This window comes from Amblyomma maculatum, chromosome 1 (genome assembly GCF_055883805.1).
Source record: "Amblyomma maculatum isolate TAMU_Amacu chromosome 1, ASM5588380v1, whole genome shotgun sequence".
Lineage (NCBI taxonomy): Eukaryota > Metazoa > Arthropoda > Arachnida > Ixodida > Ixodidae > Amblyomma > Amblyomma maculatum.
This window is the reverse complement of record NC_139344.1, coordinates 276,225,684-276,242,049: the sequence shown is the minus strand read 5'-3', so window position 1 is coordinate 276,242,049 and position 16,366 is coordinate 276,225,684. Positions and strand designations below refer to the sequence as shown.

Sequence of the window (16,366 nt, the reverse complement as noted above, 5' to 3'; positions counted from 1 at the left end):
CTACCAGCATGTTATAAAAGGTAGTGAAATGTGACGACAAAGCTATCCAAAGGGGTGCTGAGGATGAACAAAAAGTTGGCCTGCAGTGAGAGGGTTCAGCGTTTTAACCCTTTCACTGTCGGCTGTTTCTGACTGGGACGCACCCCCAGTGTCGGCTTGGTTTCAGAGAACGAGCATATCAGGGAACGAGCATAAAGATTTATTTTGCATCATGATGGGTATACAAATAAATTAGTCAATGCAATTTGCACATTTCAGTGTTCTGCAGGTGTTTAAATAAACATCATCATCATCATCAGTCTGACTATAAATGATATATGATAAAATAAAATAAAAAACACGCTCAATACTTCTTCAGAGTGTGGTGGATCCTGAGTCCGAATCCGAGCTTGGCTGGTAATCAGAACCCGAAGAGCCATCGCTCCAGTCAGCCGTCGAAGGTCCCGCGCGGTCCGCCATCCGAAAGTAAGCGCGCGCGGAGGGCGCACATTCAGTGGCCAGCACAAGGGAGAGAAACGGCGCGTAGTGAAGTCGAAAGAGAAAAAGATGGAAAGGGGCTAAAACACTCGTGTGCTGCTGCTGCTAACGGCAAGCTGTCCTCAAGCGAGGGCGCGTGGAGAGAGCGAATGCAGCAATCGAGTCATATGTCAGTCGGAGAGAGGCAACCGCGTGCGACCCTGAACTTGCCACGCCGTAGCGGAAGCGCGACAAAGAATAAAAATAAAAACCTCCAAACCTGCCGCAGATGGCAGAACAAACTTTGAACCCATAAACGCACGCGCGCGCCGAAGGATCGCTCGCTCGAGAGAGTAGTGTCACGGAGCGACCACGCCCCCTCCCACGAGCAAAGAACGGGCGGGCGCGGTTGCACCATACTCTTCCATATATGTGTCTTATCGGCGCGGAGCGAGCATATCAGCTTGTAGAAAGATTCAACAGATGGCGGAGCAAGTCCAAGCGCGGCAGCTTTACGGTGAGGCGCGAAGATTTGAACGCAAGATAGAATACGTACGGGTACGTTATTGACACTGCGGGGAGGAAACGCGAATACGTACCGGTACGTTCGTGACAGTGAAAGGGTTAATCACAGAGAGACCACTCTCACTGAAAACAGTGCTGTAATAAGCTGGAAAAGACCAAAGAACTAAATACAGCTGTCGCTGTCACTAGCTGATTTAGTAAGTAAAATGCTCGCATCGACGCAGATTTTTCGGTACTGATGCCAGAAGTTAGCTCCACTCCCATTCATTTTTTTTTTGGTAACAACATCACGAGTTTGGATTGATTGGTGGGAAAATGGTCAAATACACTTTTCCCAGCAATGCTGAGAAGTCTTCCGCTGTTGGACACATGCCAAAACAGGCAGAAAGAGCCAGATAATATTTTTGAAGCATTGTCCTCCGTGTTCGTTTAAGAAATAAATGCACAAAATAAAATATTCCCAAAACCAGCATACACAATTTTATCAGCCACAAATAGCATACACATTATCAATGCCCACATCTTGACCAATAAGTAATCACAGGCCTTCCAAGACCCAGGTAGTGCTACAGCCACGACCGATGTGACATGCAAGCAGGAGACATAAAGCATGCAAGCAGAATGTGACACATTAAAATCTCACAGTTTGTCGTTCTGTCTTAAATGAGGTAGAAATTCAAAATTCTGTCTCAGTGGCTAGACGTTGAGGAAGCTCTTCCTCTGCACCATATGAGCTGCTAAGCTTACTGGGTAATGCCGTTTGAAAACGGGCAGCAGCACAAAGCAAAGACAACAAAATAGGGAGAAGAGAGAATGAGGACATATCCATGTTTCATCTATGTTCAATACAGCGCCATTCAACCGCAGTAGACGTCGTAGTGCACTGCCACAAGTGAAGTGATGAGCTCCTGGAAGAGGCTGCATTCCAAATTTTTTAACTTTTTTATTTGAACTTAACACTATCCATTCCGATCAATGAGCTCTGCAGACAGTACTTTGGAACAGTGCTATGGTATGCGTTGTATTGTGTTTTGTGACGCAAAGGCAGCCATCATGCGCCAAACACAGGGGGTAAGTGTGCCGTTGTGTTAGAAAATACTTTTTTATAGGTCAAATAGGTTTAGAAGGTTTAACTACTTTTTCTACATATTTTATTAATATCAAACACCCTTTTGCCCCAGGTGGCCCTGTTCCCCCTGTCCCTGCCATCACTGGCATAAACTAATGATTGTAGATGCCCTCCAAGAAAAATGGCATCAGTTTGGCAGAACATCATTAGTTGAAAATGACATTCCATTTGGCATGAGATAGGGGTATATGTCACCCATCACAACATAAGTGCAGTTCCCTGATATGATTATACCTGTCTTTATCACCGTCCTCTTTGCTGGCCTTCTCCTCGCCATTTCCCATTTCCTCAGCTAGTTTTCTACTTGGTTCCTGGAGCTCCTGCGATAAAACAAAGCCACAAACACAACCACAATTAGTTGGCCTTTTGTAGTAAAAAGGAATCTAAATATCTGACCCCCCTTTTCTTTTTTTCACGAATTGCCAAGTGTATCACAGAGGCACACGAAAACACAGGCCAACATTAGTTAGCTTATCTATCAGATGCCCATTAGCTTAACAATATTATTGCACAACTCATGCTCAGTGATGTGCTACTGTTCCCCTGAAAAGAGATTTCTTCTGAAAACAAGCAAGCCTATATGCCATTATGTTTTATGAACTCACTCAATCATATTATTCTCATCCATGCTTTCAGACCAGTCTACTGTAACTCACATAATGCTCGCACTAGCGTAATGATGGCACCCCCAATCTTTGGCGTCAAAAATTGTAATCGTTTTTTTTCCTCGCATAATCATCACACCACCAATATTACCACCACAAGAGTCGTCTGCTAGTAGTAACAAGCGCCATCTTTGGAGCGCTACTGAACTAGCTGGCCTCGTGTGCGCACGCTACCAGGTGGCGATAGCGTGCTCGGGTAGATAATCATCATCATCAACATAGGTTATGTTCACCTTTTTTTCTTCTCCCCTACATGATGCTCATAGTAGTCACCATTTGCGAGGTGTCTCCGAGTCTCGTTGTCATTGTTCCTTCATTCCATCAGTGTTACTTGCTTTGTTCCCCCATCTAGCGTGTTCTTGGTGCCGCATCGCGGTTGGGCGGTACGCAAGTTATACAGCTGCTTTTAAGCTGAAAACTTTCGAGCACACGCTACAGCACAGCAACCACGCTACCAGCAGGCACTTTGGCGTCAACGAGTTCAACGCAGTACGGCACTGGAGACAGCGAATGCAGTGTCGACACGGACTTGGATAAAGTCTCTGATCAAGAGTAGAACTATATGGTCTGCTGTGAGCATTATACCACCAAACGCGGGGAGTGGTGATGAGGCTGCATGCGGCAAATAAAGTGCTTTAGCAATTTGTGCTTTTGGCGACCCTGTACTTTTATAACAAGTGCAAGTTCTGTCTGGAAGTAATGTTATGGTTATATTTACAACAGCTGACCTAATAATCCCGATTCACACCTATTTAAATTTGCTTTTAGTGCTCCAAAACATTTGCTTGAAAATTTTCCCTGCATAATTATTGCACCCCCTAACTGTTTAGCATCAATTTTCCGTGAAAAAACAGTGCGAGCATTATGCGAGTAAATACGGTAGTAGACAGATTACATAAAGCAATAAGAAAGAATATGTTCTCGAACTGTTCAAACTTCAGTCCCCTTACACATGCCAAGGAAGCAAATACGCTCTCTTGTTTCTGCAGCCATTCAGTTTCAACAGGTTCAAAATACCAACTGCCTAAGGTTGTTTTCCTGCTCCTTCCTAAGCACAAACATGCTTGCAGTCAAAAGTGAACGTATAAATCTTTTCTGGCAAAAAAAAAAAAAAAAAAGAAAGTCAAGCACACATTCAACTTCTATCAGGCACTGCGGAACAATGCCAAATGTGTTTTGGTGCTTTGCACAAGGTCACAAGATTGAATCCCAACTGCAGTGGCCGCACTTCATGGATGCCTAGTAGCATGTAAACATCAGCGCCATCAGTTTTTCAATGGGTACGTGATTTCCACTGGCCTTGAGCTAGGCTTGCAATGGCACAGTTTGGCCAAGATGCACCATTACCATAAAACCATCTCCATCCACCAAATTGAATGTCCCTTATAGCCCACATTCAGCTTCACCATGTTAAACCCCACATGGCATGCCATACATTAACAAAATTACTCAGCACACGAGCTTGCTGCCCACCTTGACAACAATGAAGTCATAGTGCTGGTACCCTTTGAAGCTCTCAGCCACGCTGACCATGGTAGAGGAAGTCTTCTCCCAGAAGGAAAGCAGTGCATTCTGATAGGTGGCCAGTACGTGAGAGAACATGTTGCAGCGTGAGGCGGCCAGCAGGTCCACCTTTTGCAGTGTGTCCAGTTTCAGCTTTTCAAATTGCATTTTGGTGCGCTTCACATGGCCTTGCACCTGCACAATGTGAGCCACTGAACAATCAATACACTGGCAATCAGAACAAAAGTGTCAAAATGGGCACGCTGGGGAGGAACTGACCAACCACGTCTTGGAGCAAACCTAGGAGCAGGAAAAACTGCCTTTTGCAGTAGGATTTGGAGCAGGCAAAATGGATTTTGTGGAGAATATTTATAGCAGGTAAAATAGAGTTTTGGAGCAGTTGCTGGCCCTTAAACTGTGGATTTGTCAAGTTTATATTAGCCCTAACTGCATTTTAGAGCAGTATAGACACTTTTATACATACACAATGAAGCATTAGATATACAAAACTTGCAAAATGTGTTGTCATTCCTAGCTACTTTTTCAAGATACACTGTGCATCCATAATACTTGGTCAACTCTACCAAAGTATCCCCAGCAGTTCTATCAAACATATTGTAGCTTGAATGAAGATGGTAGTAATGAAAGCACACAGAAAAGGAGAGGATAGGAGTAGAACCCAGCTTGTCTTTTCGTTTTGTGTATGCTCTCTCAGCACTACATTAGCCATTCCAACTTACGCCTGACCAAATGGGCCTGCAATATACATAACACAGCTGCTGTCTGGAAATAAAGCTACCATGTAGAAGCATCTGTGAAAAGCAGCCATAGGTCTAAAGGCTAGTACAGCAAAAGCTCATGAATTTCATTTCACGAGGGCCAGAAAAAAGTTCAAATTATCAGAGGTTCGAATTATTCGAAGCTCCGTGATGGTCCATACCACGCAAACACTATTGCGAACTGCGAAAAGCGAAACCCCTCTGTTTGGTTGATGCCCCAGCGTGCGCACTGCGCTGTACATGGTGTGGTTGCGTGGGCTAGCTTTTTGCCCAACGTTCTGTTGTAAGTACATTTCTTTCTTTTGGTTTCACCGGCTGCAGTTTCCAGACTCTAATGAAAACAGAGAACGATAAAAGCGGTTGCTGTGAAACAACCGCTTCACAGTGCTCAGTTATAGCAGTGTAGCCAAGCTTTCTTTCTGTCACAAAGCTCTCAGGATGGAATCTGAAAGTGCCTGCTATGCAGCACCAGCAGCACGCAGCGTTAACTTGCCGAGCAAGTTCTCTGTCAATGGGATCGCAACGAGGCCACAGTATAGAACCAGTGGCAAGAGAATTGCCAATACTGGTTGCTGAAATCAATGCACAAACGCTAATAGAGAAAACTTACTTTACGGAACTTCTCTAACTGCTTGTATGTGTCGGGGTCTAACTGCTGCGAGATGTCTTTCATCCAAAGCAAAGCCCCTCGGTAGTCTGTCCTGGAACGCTCCATCTTCTCAACAGTGGCCAAGGTGTCAGCGATTGCACGGAATTGGTAGGTTTCCACTTCTTGGTAGAGGCGCACTAGGGGCACACGTAGGGTCAACCTGAGCAAAAGCACACTTTCTACATGCTGGGGTCAACACAGGACAGCGTAGGTATGGCAAACTTTGTAAATCAGCAGCAGCAAGTTTACTTACACAGTTATTAAACAGAACTCAACCATTACACTAAGAGACTTTGAAGTGAATTTTAATTACAATTCTGTGTCACAGAATGAGCTGCAAAAAAATTATTAGGCTATCCAGTCATGCCCTATATACTCCACCTTATAAAATGCTCAAGATAAAAACCTTGCCGACATTACTGGCATACCCATTACTCCTCCGATGATCAGTTGCATGCATCTATGATAATATATTGGTTTCACCAACAACCCGTGCAATTAGCTATTAAACCAACCTGACAGATAATTTCTTTTCCAATAAATGCCCTCCAAGACTTGCACAATATATTTTGCAATGAAGTCCAAACATATGGGAAAATGTGGGAACAACCCTACTGAAGGCTCTTTTCTCATGAAAAGGCTTTCCAACTTTTGCTACTGTAATGTTTAGACATACATACATAAAACAAAGTGAAATGTGGCTTAGTGATGGTGGGTTCTATTATCTGGTAGTAAACAGACTTGCCTTTCATTTCATTTTAGGCTTTTGGCTTAAGGACAAATTTCTGCAAAGGCGACAAAGGTAAAGCAGCACCAGCAGAGGAAACATTGCTTTGGGGCACCCTGAACCGAGGCACAAGTGCATAAAATTTATGTTCCGTATTTTACAGGACCTCTAATAAGATATGTGTACCAAGAGCAACCATGGCCATAGGGTGATACATGCACGTATAGCCCTAACATGGGCCAAGCCAAACTAACAAATTCTGCAAGGTGAGAGCCGGTTGATTCATATTGGAAAGGGGCGACGTAAACAGTGCTGACAGACGGGACAGCAGAGAAGGACACATGTGTTTGGTCCTTCTCACCTGTTCAGTCTGTAAGCACTGTTTCTGCAGTTCCCTTCGAATCAAAATGCTTGCTTTCCCACAAAATTCATAGCCATATTTGAAGTTTAAATTAGGACCCTTTTAAATGTGCACCTTACAGAGGCACTGCACCCACTAAAGCTTGGCACTCACTTTCAAGCTTAGGAGCTATGGCACTCTTCACATGCACCAAAATCCCAAAGGTAACTCCCCACTACATATTTTATTAGTGATCAAATATATGAATCACAATGATTACAATCAAATTAGTGATCCCAATATGAAGCTAAAATTACCAGTAACCTCCGTGCCACAATGTAAGAGACTGCTTTCACCAGCAAGTTAATTAACTCAGACGGCTTGATATGGTCTCGTTTACAGGGTTCAACATCTCGTGCGTGCGTGCATATGCACGTGCGCGTATAGCACGGCAGGTGATTGTACGGCAGTGCTGTGTTGCGTTTTTATGCTGTCTTGTATATTAGAAGTGATTGTTCATTCATGTGTGTATATGCATTTTTCATTTTCCCTCTCTGTAATAACCCTCAAATGATGATTGACAGTATTCTTAAAAAATAAAAAAATAAATAAATGAGAGCCGCTGTAGTGGAGGGCTCGTTTTAACAGGTGGAAGAAAGGCGTTTTCAACACCGCCAGCAACAGGGTGAAATATGCCTCAGTGCACGACATTGCAGGATGAGTGAAGGATATGCGGTACACAATGATCCTGCCTGCCATGGTCACCACACCTTCAAGAAGTGAAGAATTCTTAATGCTTCATATGAAATGCCTAGGGCCATTGACAGCAACAAGAAGGCTTCTAACAGCGACTATAGGTGATGATGATTCTGATGACCAGATGGTAAATGATAAGTGATGCAGTCGCACCATTTACTTCCAAGACATTACAGCAGCTGGAATAAAGGCTGATAGGCCCAATTAGGAACAACATCCATCTCTTTATCGAAGTATAAAAATCTGATGTTCATTACAATCGAAAGCATTGCACTTTTTTATGTGTATGACCGCAAGAAATATGTGCATGTTACAACAAAATAGATATTGTAAATGAATAGCAATACTACTGAGGGTTGAAGCATGCCTGCCTGCAGGCTTGCTGTTGCTGGGAGCCCTGCTTCCTACCTCTGCTGTGCAGAGTAGCTCATAGTCTTTCCAGTGGCACCCATCATTTTTCCAGCTCGAGTCTTATCCTGCTTCCCGCATTCTTTCAAGAAACGTCCCAGTGCATTCTCTTCTTGACTGAGTGCTGCGTGGAACAAATAAAAGAAATCAGATACGGATTAATGAAAGAACCAAATGACCAGCAGCAAAGCCCTACAAATGCAAATTTACAAAATGTGCCTGTATGAAGCACCAAGCAGGCAATGATACTGCAACATTATTTAGATAGGCCAGCTTGAATGATGAAACCCAGACAGTGCAGGGAGGTGCACAGTTGTAAGTCCTGTCCAACTCTTTGTGCCATTTGTGCCTTATCCTTCAAGCTATCCTGCCGAAATAGAACAGCATCAACTAGCCTGGAGCCATGCCATTTCGCTCTTTTAAAAGATTATAATATAATTCACCAGGAATACAGCAAACCTTTGAGGGACACTGAAGGAAAATTACAGTAAAAAATTGTAAACTGCAGGGCTCAACGTCCCAAAACGACACATGAGCTACGAGGGATGCCATGGTGGAGGTCTCGGGATTAATTTATACCACCCGAGGTTCTGTAACGTGTACTGGCATTGCACATCACATGAGTGTCTTGTGTACTTCGCCTCCATCGAAACGCACTCCCCGTCTCAGCTACTACTGAACCCCAGTCCTCTGGCTCAGAGTAGCCAGGTGCACTAACTACTGAGCCACTATGGCAGGTGAGGACAAACCAAAGTTGGCCTGTGTTGAAAGATTAGACAGTTCTGAGATTAAAAAAAAAAAAAAAAAAAAGGTAAAGAAATGACAAAGAAATAGGATGCACAAAAGGGACGATCACTTTAAAGAACACAGGACAGGCGCAGACTTCAGCTAAATTTGATGTCTGCACCTGTCCTGTGTTCTCCTCTAAAGTGATTGTGCCTTTTGCGCATCCTATTTCTTTGTCCAGTATGAACCAACTCACCCAACAGAAAGTTTTAAGGAAAAAAAAAAAATGAAATGCAGGTGCTGTCACCACAGGCTGTTTTTGTAAACTGCCGAGCATAACCGCAGTTTTTAGTGCTCATCCCAAGGCTAGGCTACACAATTCACTTCCGGCTGATCCTCAGTCAATGATGCCTGGAGTTTGAATAGAGTAGCGGATATATTAGGTCCCATTCTCCCAACAATAAATGCGTCTCATGCCACCACACAAATATATGCTAAGTCAGAGAAGCATTTTTTACCATGAACAAATGTTCGATGTTGACCTCAGTGTCCTTTGAAAAGCAAATTCAACTTAAAGCAAAGCAAACGCAAAAAAAAAAAAAAAAAAAAAAGAAATAAGGGGGGGGGGGGGGGGGGGGGGATGAAATGAGGATGTATGTACAAGGGAGGAACTTTGAAAAAGCTCTGAATGCAGCAACAGTATTTAACAGAGCCATTACTAAAAGTTCGACAGCATGGCACAGGATACAAGTAGAATAGCACAAGTAGAAGCAAACCACAGAACAGAAGTTAGCAACTCTACTTTTAGGGTTAGCTGGTAAAGTCTGTTCAAATAACAAAGTAGTGAGAAATGAGATGGCAGTTTAATAACATATGTCCGATACTAGATAACAGAATTTTAGTTCTATAAATATGCAAACCTATACTTTATTCTATTTATTTATTTACAATGTACTGCTAGCATCAGGTGAGGCTGTCGCAGGTTTGGGAGATTGTATTATGCAAAAGGAACAAGCTAAAGAGAGTAAAAACTGGAAAAGAAATTCAAGTGCCCATCAGTAACAAAAAGCATCAAACAGCGACTTAAAACTAGTCAACTAATGCGTTAAGATCAAAACAAACACAAACACACAATGTCATGTCGAACAACAGACAAATCAATGACAGGGTTCGAATGAACCGACCTTACGAATCATAAACACAACTATAAAACTTACAGATGAATGAAGAAAGCGTAGTAGTGTTAACATCATCATGCAGGGAATTCCCGTCTTCTATCTTGGGGAAGGAATGAATATCTAAACAAATCAGTGTTGAACCTATATTCATTAAATGTTTAGGATTTTTCTACTGGGTATTGCGTGAAGTCGATGGATACAAAAAGCGACTGGTGTTCACTTTGAGGTAACCATTCAGGAGGAATATAAACTTAAAGAGCATAAACTTCGTGCAAGCACTTATATTTGGAAGGCCAGCTTGATTCAAAAGTTCGGTTGGTGAATCATAACGTCGATATCTGTTGTAAGTAAATCTTACTGACTGTCGTAAAACATTCTCTAACTTTTGTTTACATTGTTTTGTATAGGGAAACCAGGCAATTATGCTATATTCAGAGCTCATGCCGGTTTTCAGACGTGAAATTTAAGAATTAACAGTTTCTACCCCATCAATAACTTTTTCAAGGATTAACGCATTTTATCAAAGCAGCATTCCCTGCACCTCGCATATATAACTTTCACTGTAGGAAACACTTTTAACAGAAACATGAAAGCTAATTGTGAATCTTTAACAAACATGAAAGATAGTTTAAATTTTAAATTATCTTTCACAAATTTTTTTTTCATTCATGCTTCAGTACTAATGTTGACATCTTTCAGTTTTTCTTCAGCTGCCTTCCTCACACTGCGACTTTGCAATCCACATCTTGCCACTGGTAGCTTCTACTTTCTTAATACCTCTACTGCAACATTCAACTTGGCAACAGCTGCTTTAAACCTCTTTTCCCTCTTAAATCTTAAATTCCTTCACCGAGAGCATGCTTTTTTACAGCTGCTGCTTCACACTTTTGACTGCCTGCTTCATTTTAGCCTCCAGACAAGCACAGTGATATTAGCAGAAGCCATAGACGTCCGCAATCCCTTTGTGATCTGCTGGTTAACAGCACCACCTGCTCATCCCCCGCATCACATATAATCTGCTGGGATATAAAATTCCTTTCAGGTTTTCCACAGCAACTTGCCGATTCACACTGAATCCTCGCTCCACATTTCTTTTCCTGTGGCGAGAATAAACAATAGTTTAACCATTTTCCAGAGTTCCATGTACAATGAAGTTACATTCAAGAGTTCATAGAAAACCTTAAGGCAATTGAAGATCCATAGAACTGCATTAGCTAGTGCTTGTGCTCTTGCAGAATCTCTAATTCCAAAAGAGCAGCTTTTCTGAGTGTGTTACTTTCTTCACTGCAATCAGCGAGCCCAAAACTCTTTTAAGGCCTTCCATGCTTTTATCCGACTTGAAGCAGTAAGAGACTACCTCCTCACAAATCACGACATTACTCTGCACGGCAAACTCCCACAAATCTACACCCTCCTCACCAGTAGCTCACCAAAACTGAGCAGGTGGTATGGCGAAGACTACAAACCGCCACAATGGCCCATTTCCTTTCCCACTCTCCTTCATATATAGAGGGGACAAATCTGCTAACATCATATGCCCAAGCACGAAAAAGGATATTTCATGCATATTTACCTAGCTTGCCCTAAATGGAATCCCCCCCCCTCCCCCCCCCCCCCCTCCCCTTTTCAAGGGTTGGAATCACAGCAGCGATAGGAGGCTGCTCTGCAAAGCTCACCACAGCTACAGCTCTGCATAGTAGACTGGGCCTTGAAAATCACCGTGGTCCAAAAGTGCTCAGTCAGCTAGAGCAGCCCAAGGGCCGGTCGCCATCCACTTATCCCCCTGCCCCTTCCCCAGCCTCTCCAATGCCGTTAAGAGCCTCAAAGTTTTATCTCCCAACCAACCAACATGCAATTAGGATGTGAAGAATGGAAAGCCTTTATCTCATTCAGTGTGGCTCCAACAGAGCTCTTTGACTACACCTGTTCGGAAACTCTGCTTCAAAAACAGACTAGTTTTAGCATGCACTTTTTAAGGTTCTTATGGATTATGGCATCATTTTGAAGCAGCAAGCTATCTGCCATTGCCATCACTGCCTTCTGAAAATCGCTCTTTTTCTTTTCTCTTTTAACTTTTAATTACCTCTACGGGTGTTACACCCAAAACTTTTTGCTGTTGCATCTTTCCATGAGATTCTGTTACCAGGTTGTAAATTTATAAACAATCTTCAAAGTTTGCAACTTGCACACAGTTTATTGTAATCACCACGGGCAGCACCGCAATCCATAGGCACGCAAATTTTCACCAACTTGGAACCCCCCCTATCGTTTTTTTTTTAGACATCGGATCTATGGCAAGTTTTGCAAGTGAAAATATTAAAGAGCCCTGGTTCCAACATCTCCGTTTAAAAAGTTTGTGTTGTCCATGCATTCTATTCTTAGTCTTCGGTGTTGCTTCTTTATATGTGTCTCATTCTCATCTGTCATGTACACTCATGTTCTTGTCTTTACTAAGTGAAGCTTGCACCAAGTATTCTTGCTGCTCAGACCAGCATGTGTTTCGGACGCATGCGTTTAGGTTAAAGTGGGACCTTCACCGATGTCAGCGGTGTCTAGTAAAAAATGCTGAGATTCTGCAAAACAAAAACCCGAGCCTTAACAGTTTCATATAGTCTACCGATTGAATACCGGGAGTCTACACCCAGCAAAAAAAGCTGCACCAAGGAACCCTAGCCACTATATGCACAGCTGACCTTCCTAATGGGCTGGCCTGGCCTACTTACCCATACACTGTCATCAGAACAGCACTTTCCAAAGAAAAATTACAGCCACCACAATTTGTGTTGTCCCTCTACTTTAACACCTGTACGTGCCCCTCCAAGTAAACTAAAAAAAATGGTACTGCACACACACACGTATTTCATGTTTCATGCAATATAAAGCATTGTTTTCATGATAGCGTGGTGTCATGCAGAAATTAAACAGATTACAGCAAGTTGTTTTATAACTGTGCAAGGAACTTTTTCCAGTTTATGCACTTGGGAAGCCAATTACTGGGCACTCAAAAATGTTCCGGTTATCCATTTGGAGCACAGGGGTTATATATGTTTTAGCCCATATTCAAAAACACTTTTCACTTTAACATAAACTGCTTTCAATGTGGTTCTTTGTTGCAGGTTCTGAACAATGTTCGTAAGAAAGATCACGAGAAAAAAAACAAAAGTGGCTGTGCACTCACACACCTCAGTTGTGGTGCTGCCAACCATGTTCTCAACAAATGATAGCTTTGCATATCCACCACGAGTCCAGTCATAATAAACGGACAGCATTCTTGTATTTACATTTCAAGCACACACAGATTACGGTTGTCATTTAGAAATGCATTCTGATGGTTGAGTGCCCACAGCTGACAGCAGCAACGCACCCAATATGCGGTCTTGGTAGTTTTCCAGTACCCGAAGCAAGTTAGTGCAGGATTCCTGGATGGCTCCAAAGAGCTCAAGCTTAGCATCGAGCTCAGCATCGCTGGCAATGATGCAGTCATCCTCCTTGCGACCAATCTTGCGGAAAAATGCCTGCTTGGTGGTCCAGTACTGCTGCTGCATGCGCGACACTGTCGATGACTGCCCATAGTATGCAGTAGGCCTTGTGCTGCACACATGTGAAGGGGTAAACACAATGAATGAGGCAGATGCCACGAGCTGGAAGGTCCACAACAAACTGCCCCAAATTCTTTTCCTGGACTGCAGCTACAGTTTCCGATGGCAGAACCATCAAGATAACAAAACAGCACTACCGCCACGAGACTCGGCCAAAATATGAAAATGTATGGGTTATGTAGCTACCAGCTTAACGAAGCTTGAAGATGGGCTAGATGGTGCATTGCAACTTGACTAAAGATAAAGCGCACAGGAAGACACACTCAAGAGAAGAAGACACAGGACACGCGCTTTTTGTCCTGTGTCTTCTCTCGAGTGTGTCTTCCTGTGCGCTTTATCTTTAATCAAGTAGCTACCAGTGCAAAGAATTACCGGCGACTGACCAACAAGGCAGTAACCTTGAAGCCAGAAACCGCTCCCCACCCTGGCAGCGAGACAAGCATGCATTCACACGTTCAGGTTTAGTTCTCATGACAGCAGTACAAGATTAAAGCAAACAATAAAAAGCAAACAGTTATCGGGCACTGAAAGTGTGCACGCTGCAGGACATACAAGTGCTTCCCCAACACATTCTTTTCATTACAGCAGCATTTCTGTTGGTTGGCTTGTGCGGTTTAACGTCCCAAAGCGACTAAGGCTATGAGAGACGCCGTAGTGGAGGACTCGGAAATTTCGACCACCTGGGGTTCTTTAACGTGCACTGACATCGCACAGCATACGGACAACACTCCGTTTCGCCTACATCGAACCGCAGCCACCAAGGCCGGGATTCGATCCCGCGTCCTTGGGCACAGTAGTCGAGCGCCTTAACCGCTGCGCCACCACGGTGGGGCCAGCAGCATTTCTGTGAGGCCAAACAAAAAAGAACCCTTGTTTAAATTTACTAGCAAGTTCATAGTAACCAGCTGTCTTGAAATTGGTCAGGCATCTTTTTCTCCCAGGACAACTGGTTTCAAGGAATGTGACAGTCCTCTACCGCTGCAAACTCCAAATAGATCTACATAGCATTTATTAACCATGGCAACCTTACAAGACAATATTACAAAACAGCATGATTTAAAACTTTGCAACGAACCCAGACACCAGAAAAAATGACAGGAAGAATATTGCACTCATAATATTTAGTGAACTTCAATATGCTACTGAAAGCTGCACCATGAAGTTCACCTTTTTAGCATTTTGACAGCTTACACAGTTATACCTCAAACAAAAACGATTTTTTCTTCTTCAAATCCTAAAGCAAACAGCACAGTGACAGCTCTTCATAAACAAAAAGAATGATTTCTGCAGTGTACTCGTGCTCTACCAAATACCTTTTCACTATGGAACACAGATGCTCACCTTGGACTCACATCTTTGCCTAATTTACTTTTAGCCTCATGAAACCGTGTCAAAAAAAAAAAAAATCACATTCGCACGATGTAACATTTTTTTCTAACACCAGACTAATGATGCAGTGAAACAGTGCATATGGTACACTGAACTTTCAATACTAGAAAGGTTTGTTGGAAGTAACCACAGGCACTAACAGCAGGATTACATGCATTTTCGATTTGATTTTCCCTATCTCAAGGTACCTCCTCGCAGTATCTTAAACAGACGAATGCTGAATATATGCATGCGAGATAAACAGCTAATCTGAAGGTTGCTAGCAATGCACCTTACAATGAAATGTGCATCACGTCCAATCGCTCTAGAAAATCGCCAATAAAAGAAGCGCTTGCGGAAACTTTACACCGGTGAGCACAAACCAAACAAAATATTTAGCAGTAGTGCATGCCCTCGTCTCGCTTTTTGGAAAGCGCTCAGTCACAGAAGAGGCCAGATTTCTCATTGCAAAGCAGAAAGCAAGTTCAGGTGACAAAAGCTCTAAAATCAAAATAAAGCATATACGGAACCTTCAACGCCATCCCACGCTTTTACGAGGGTTCTGGACCTACACTGCGCACGGCGCATTATCACCAAAGAGCAACCATGCCTCTTAATGAACATTTCATTGTCTCGTATCTTCTCCAAAATACGCGGACACTGCGACAACACAAATTCGTAGGGCCTTATACTAGTCTCAAGCAATTACTTTAGTACAAGCTCGCAGTGGTGTATCGAAAGGCATGCGCCAAAGCCTATAAGAGTGCGAGTGGCAGGAAACGGGTTACTTACAAATCATTCATTATCGTTTCAGGAAGTAATCATTCCCAGACCTGCAAGCAGTTGCTAGTAGGCTGTCGTTTGGATTATATCTAGAGGAGAGGTGGCACCGGTTAGCGATTAGAAGACAAGCGTAGGCGCGGCTCGTTCAAGGTGTTACGGTTAGTAACCACTGATGCTAACAAACAGGCAGTGGGTTAGTATTGCATCGTTGTAACTGGCTAGAAAGAAAAAGAAACGATAACGTAAACACGAAATTACACCATTAATATACGTGAAGGCTTCAGCCGAATTCCATATTGAAATTATTCCATGCAAAGCTTGAATCCAATCAGCAGTCGGCCTCAACGCAGAATAGACAAGCGAAAAAGTTTAGTCACAGTAAAGCGCAAGAACTCATACGTTATTTCCTCGCAACTAAAAACCGTGTTAAATAATTCTTTTTCACACAAACTGAAATGCAAACCTGATTACCCATAACGGAAACAACGCCATATTATGTACTGCAGCAGCTTCCGGTAAGCTGCTGAATTGCCCTCTAGCGTCTGGAAAAAAAAAACAAAAAACAAAAAAATACATTGATTATAACTTTTTTTTTTTTTGTCACACATCTAACGCGTACGCATTTCACAACCCTGAACAAAAAATAGTAATTCATATACATTGACGTAAAAGCTAAAGGCATTATGAACCTTCTGTGATGACAGTGACAAAGGTGTGCGCCGTGCCGGTTTCGACCGGCAGTGGCGTGGTGGTCCGTCGTCGGCGCGGCTTGCGT

At 43.0% G+C, this 16,366-nt stretch overlaps 1 protein-coding gene across 8 annotated transcripts in view; it reads right to left on the bottom strand.

Moving 5' to 3' along the window:
- Positions 1–16,133, bottom strand: part of ICA69 (islet cell autoantigen 1-like protein) — a 40,670-nt gene extending 24,537 nt beyond the window's left edge. For 2 of the 8 annotated variants that reach the window (XM_084591358.1, XM_084591355.1), the window contains exons 1-7: positions 15,850–16,048; positions 15,601–15,680; positions 13,206–13,432; positions 7,938–8,061; positions 5,668–5,866; positions 4,249–4,473; positions 2,345–2,430 (exon numbers count right to left, since the gene is read on the bottom strand). In XM_084591358.1, the coding sequence (XP_084447484.1) occupies positions 2,345–2,430; positions 4,249–4,473; positions 5,668–5,866; positions 7,938–8,061; positions 13,206–13,432; positions 15,601–15,611 (872 nt within the window). In that variant the 5' untranslated portion in view covers positions 15,612–15,680; positions 15,850–16,048. The other 6 variants (XM_084591350.1, XM_084591353.1, XM_084591351.1 and 3 more) reach the window with 6 other exon arrangements.
- Positions 16,134–16,366: the final 233 nt, after the last annotated feature.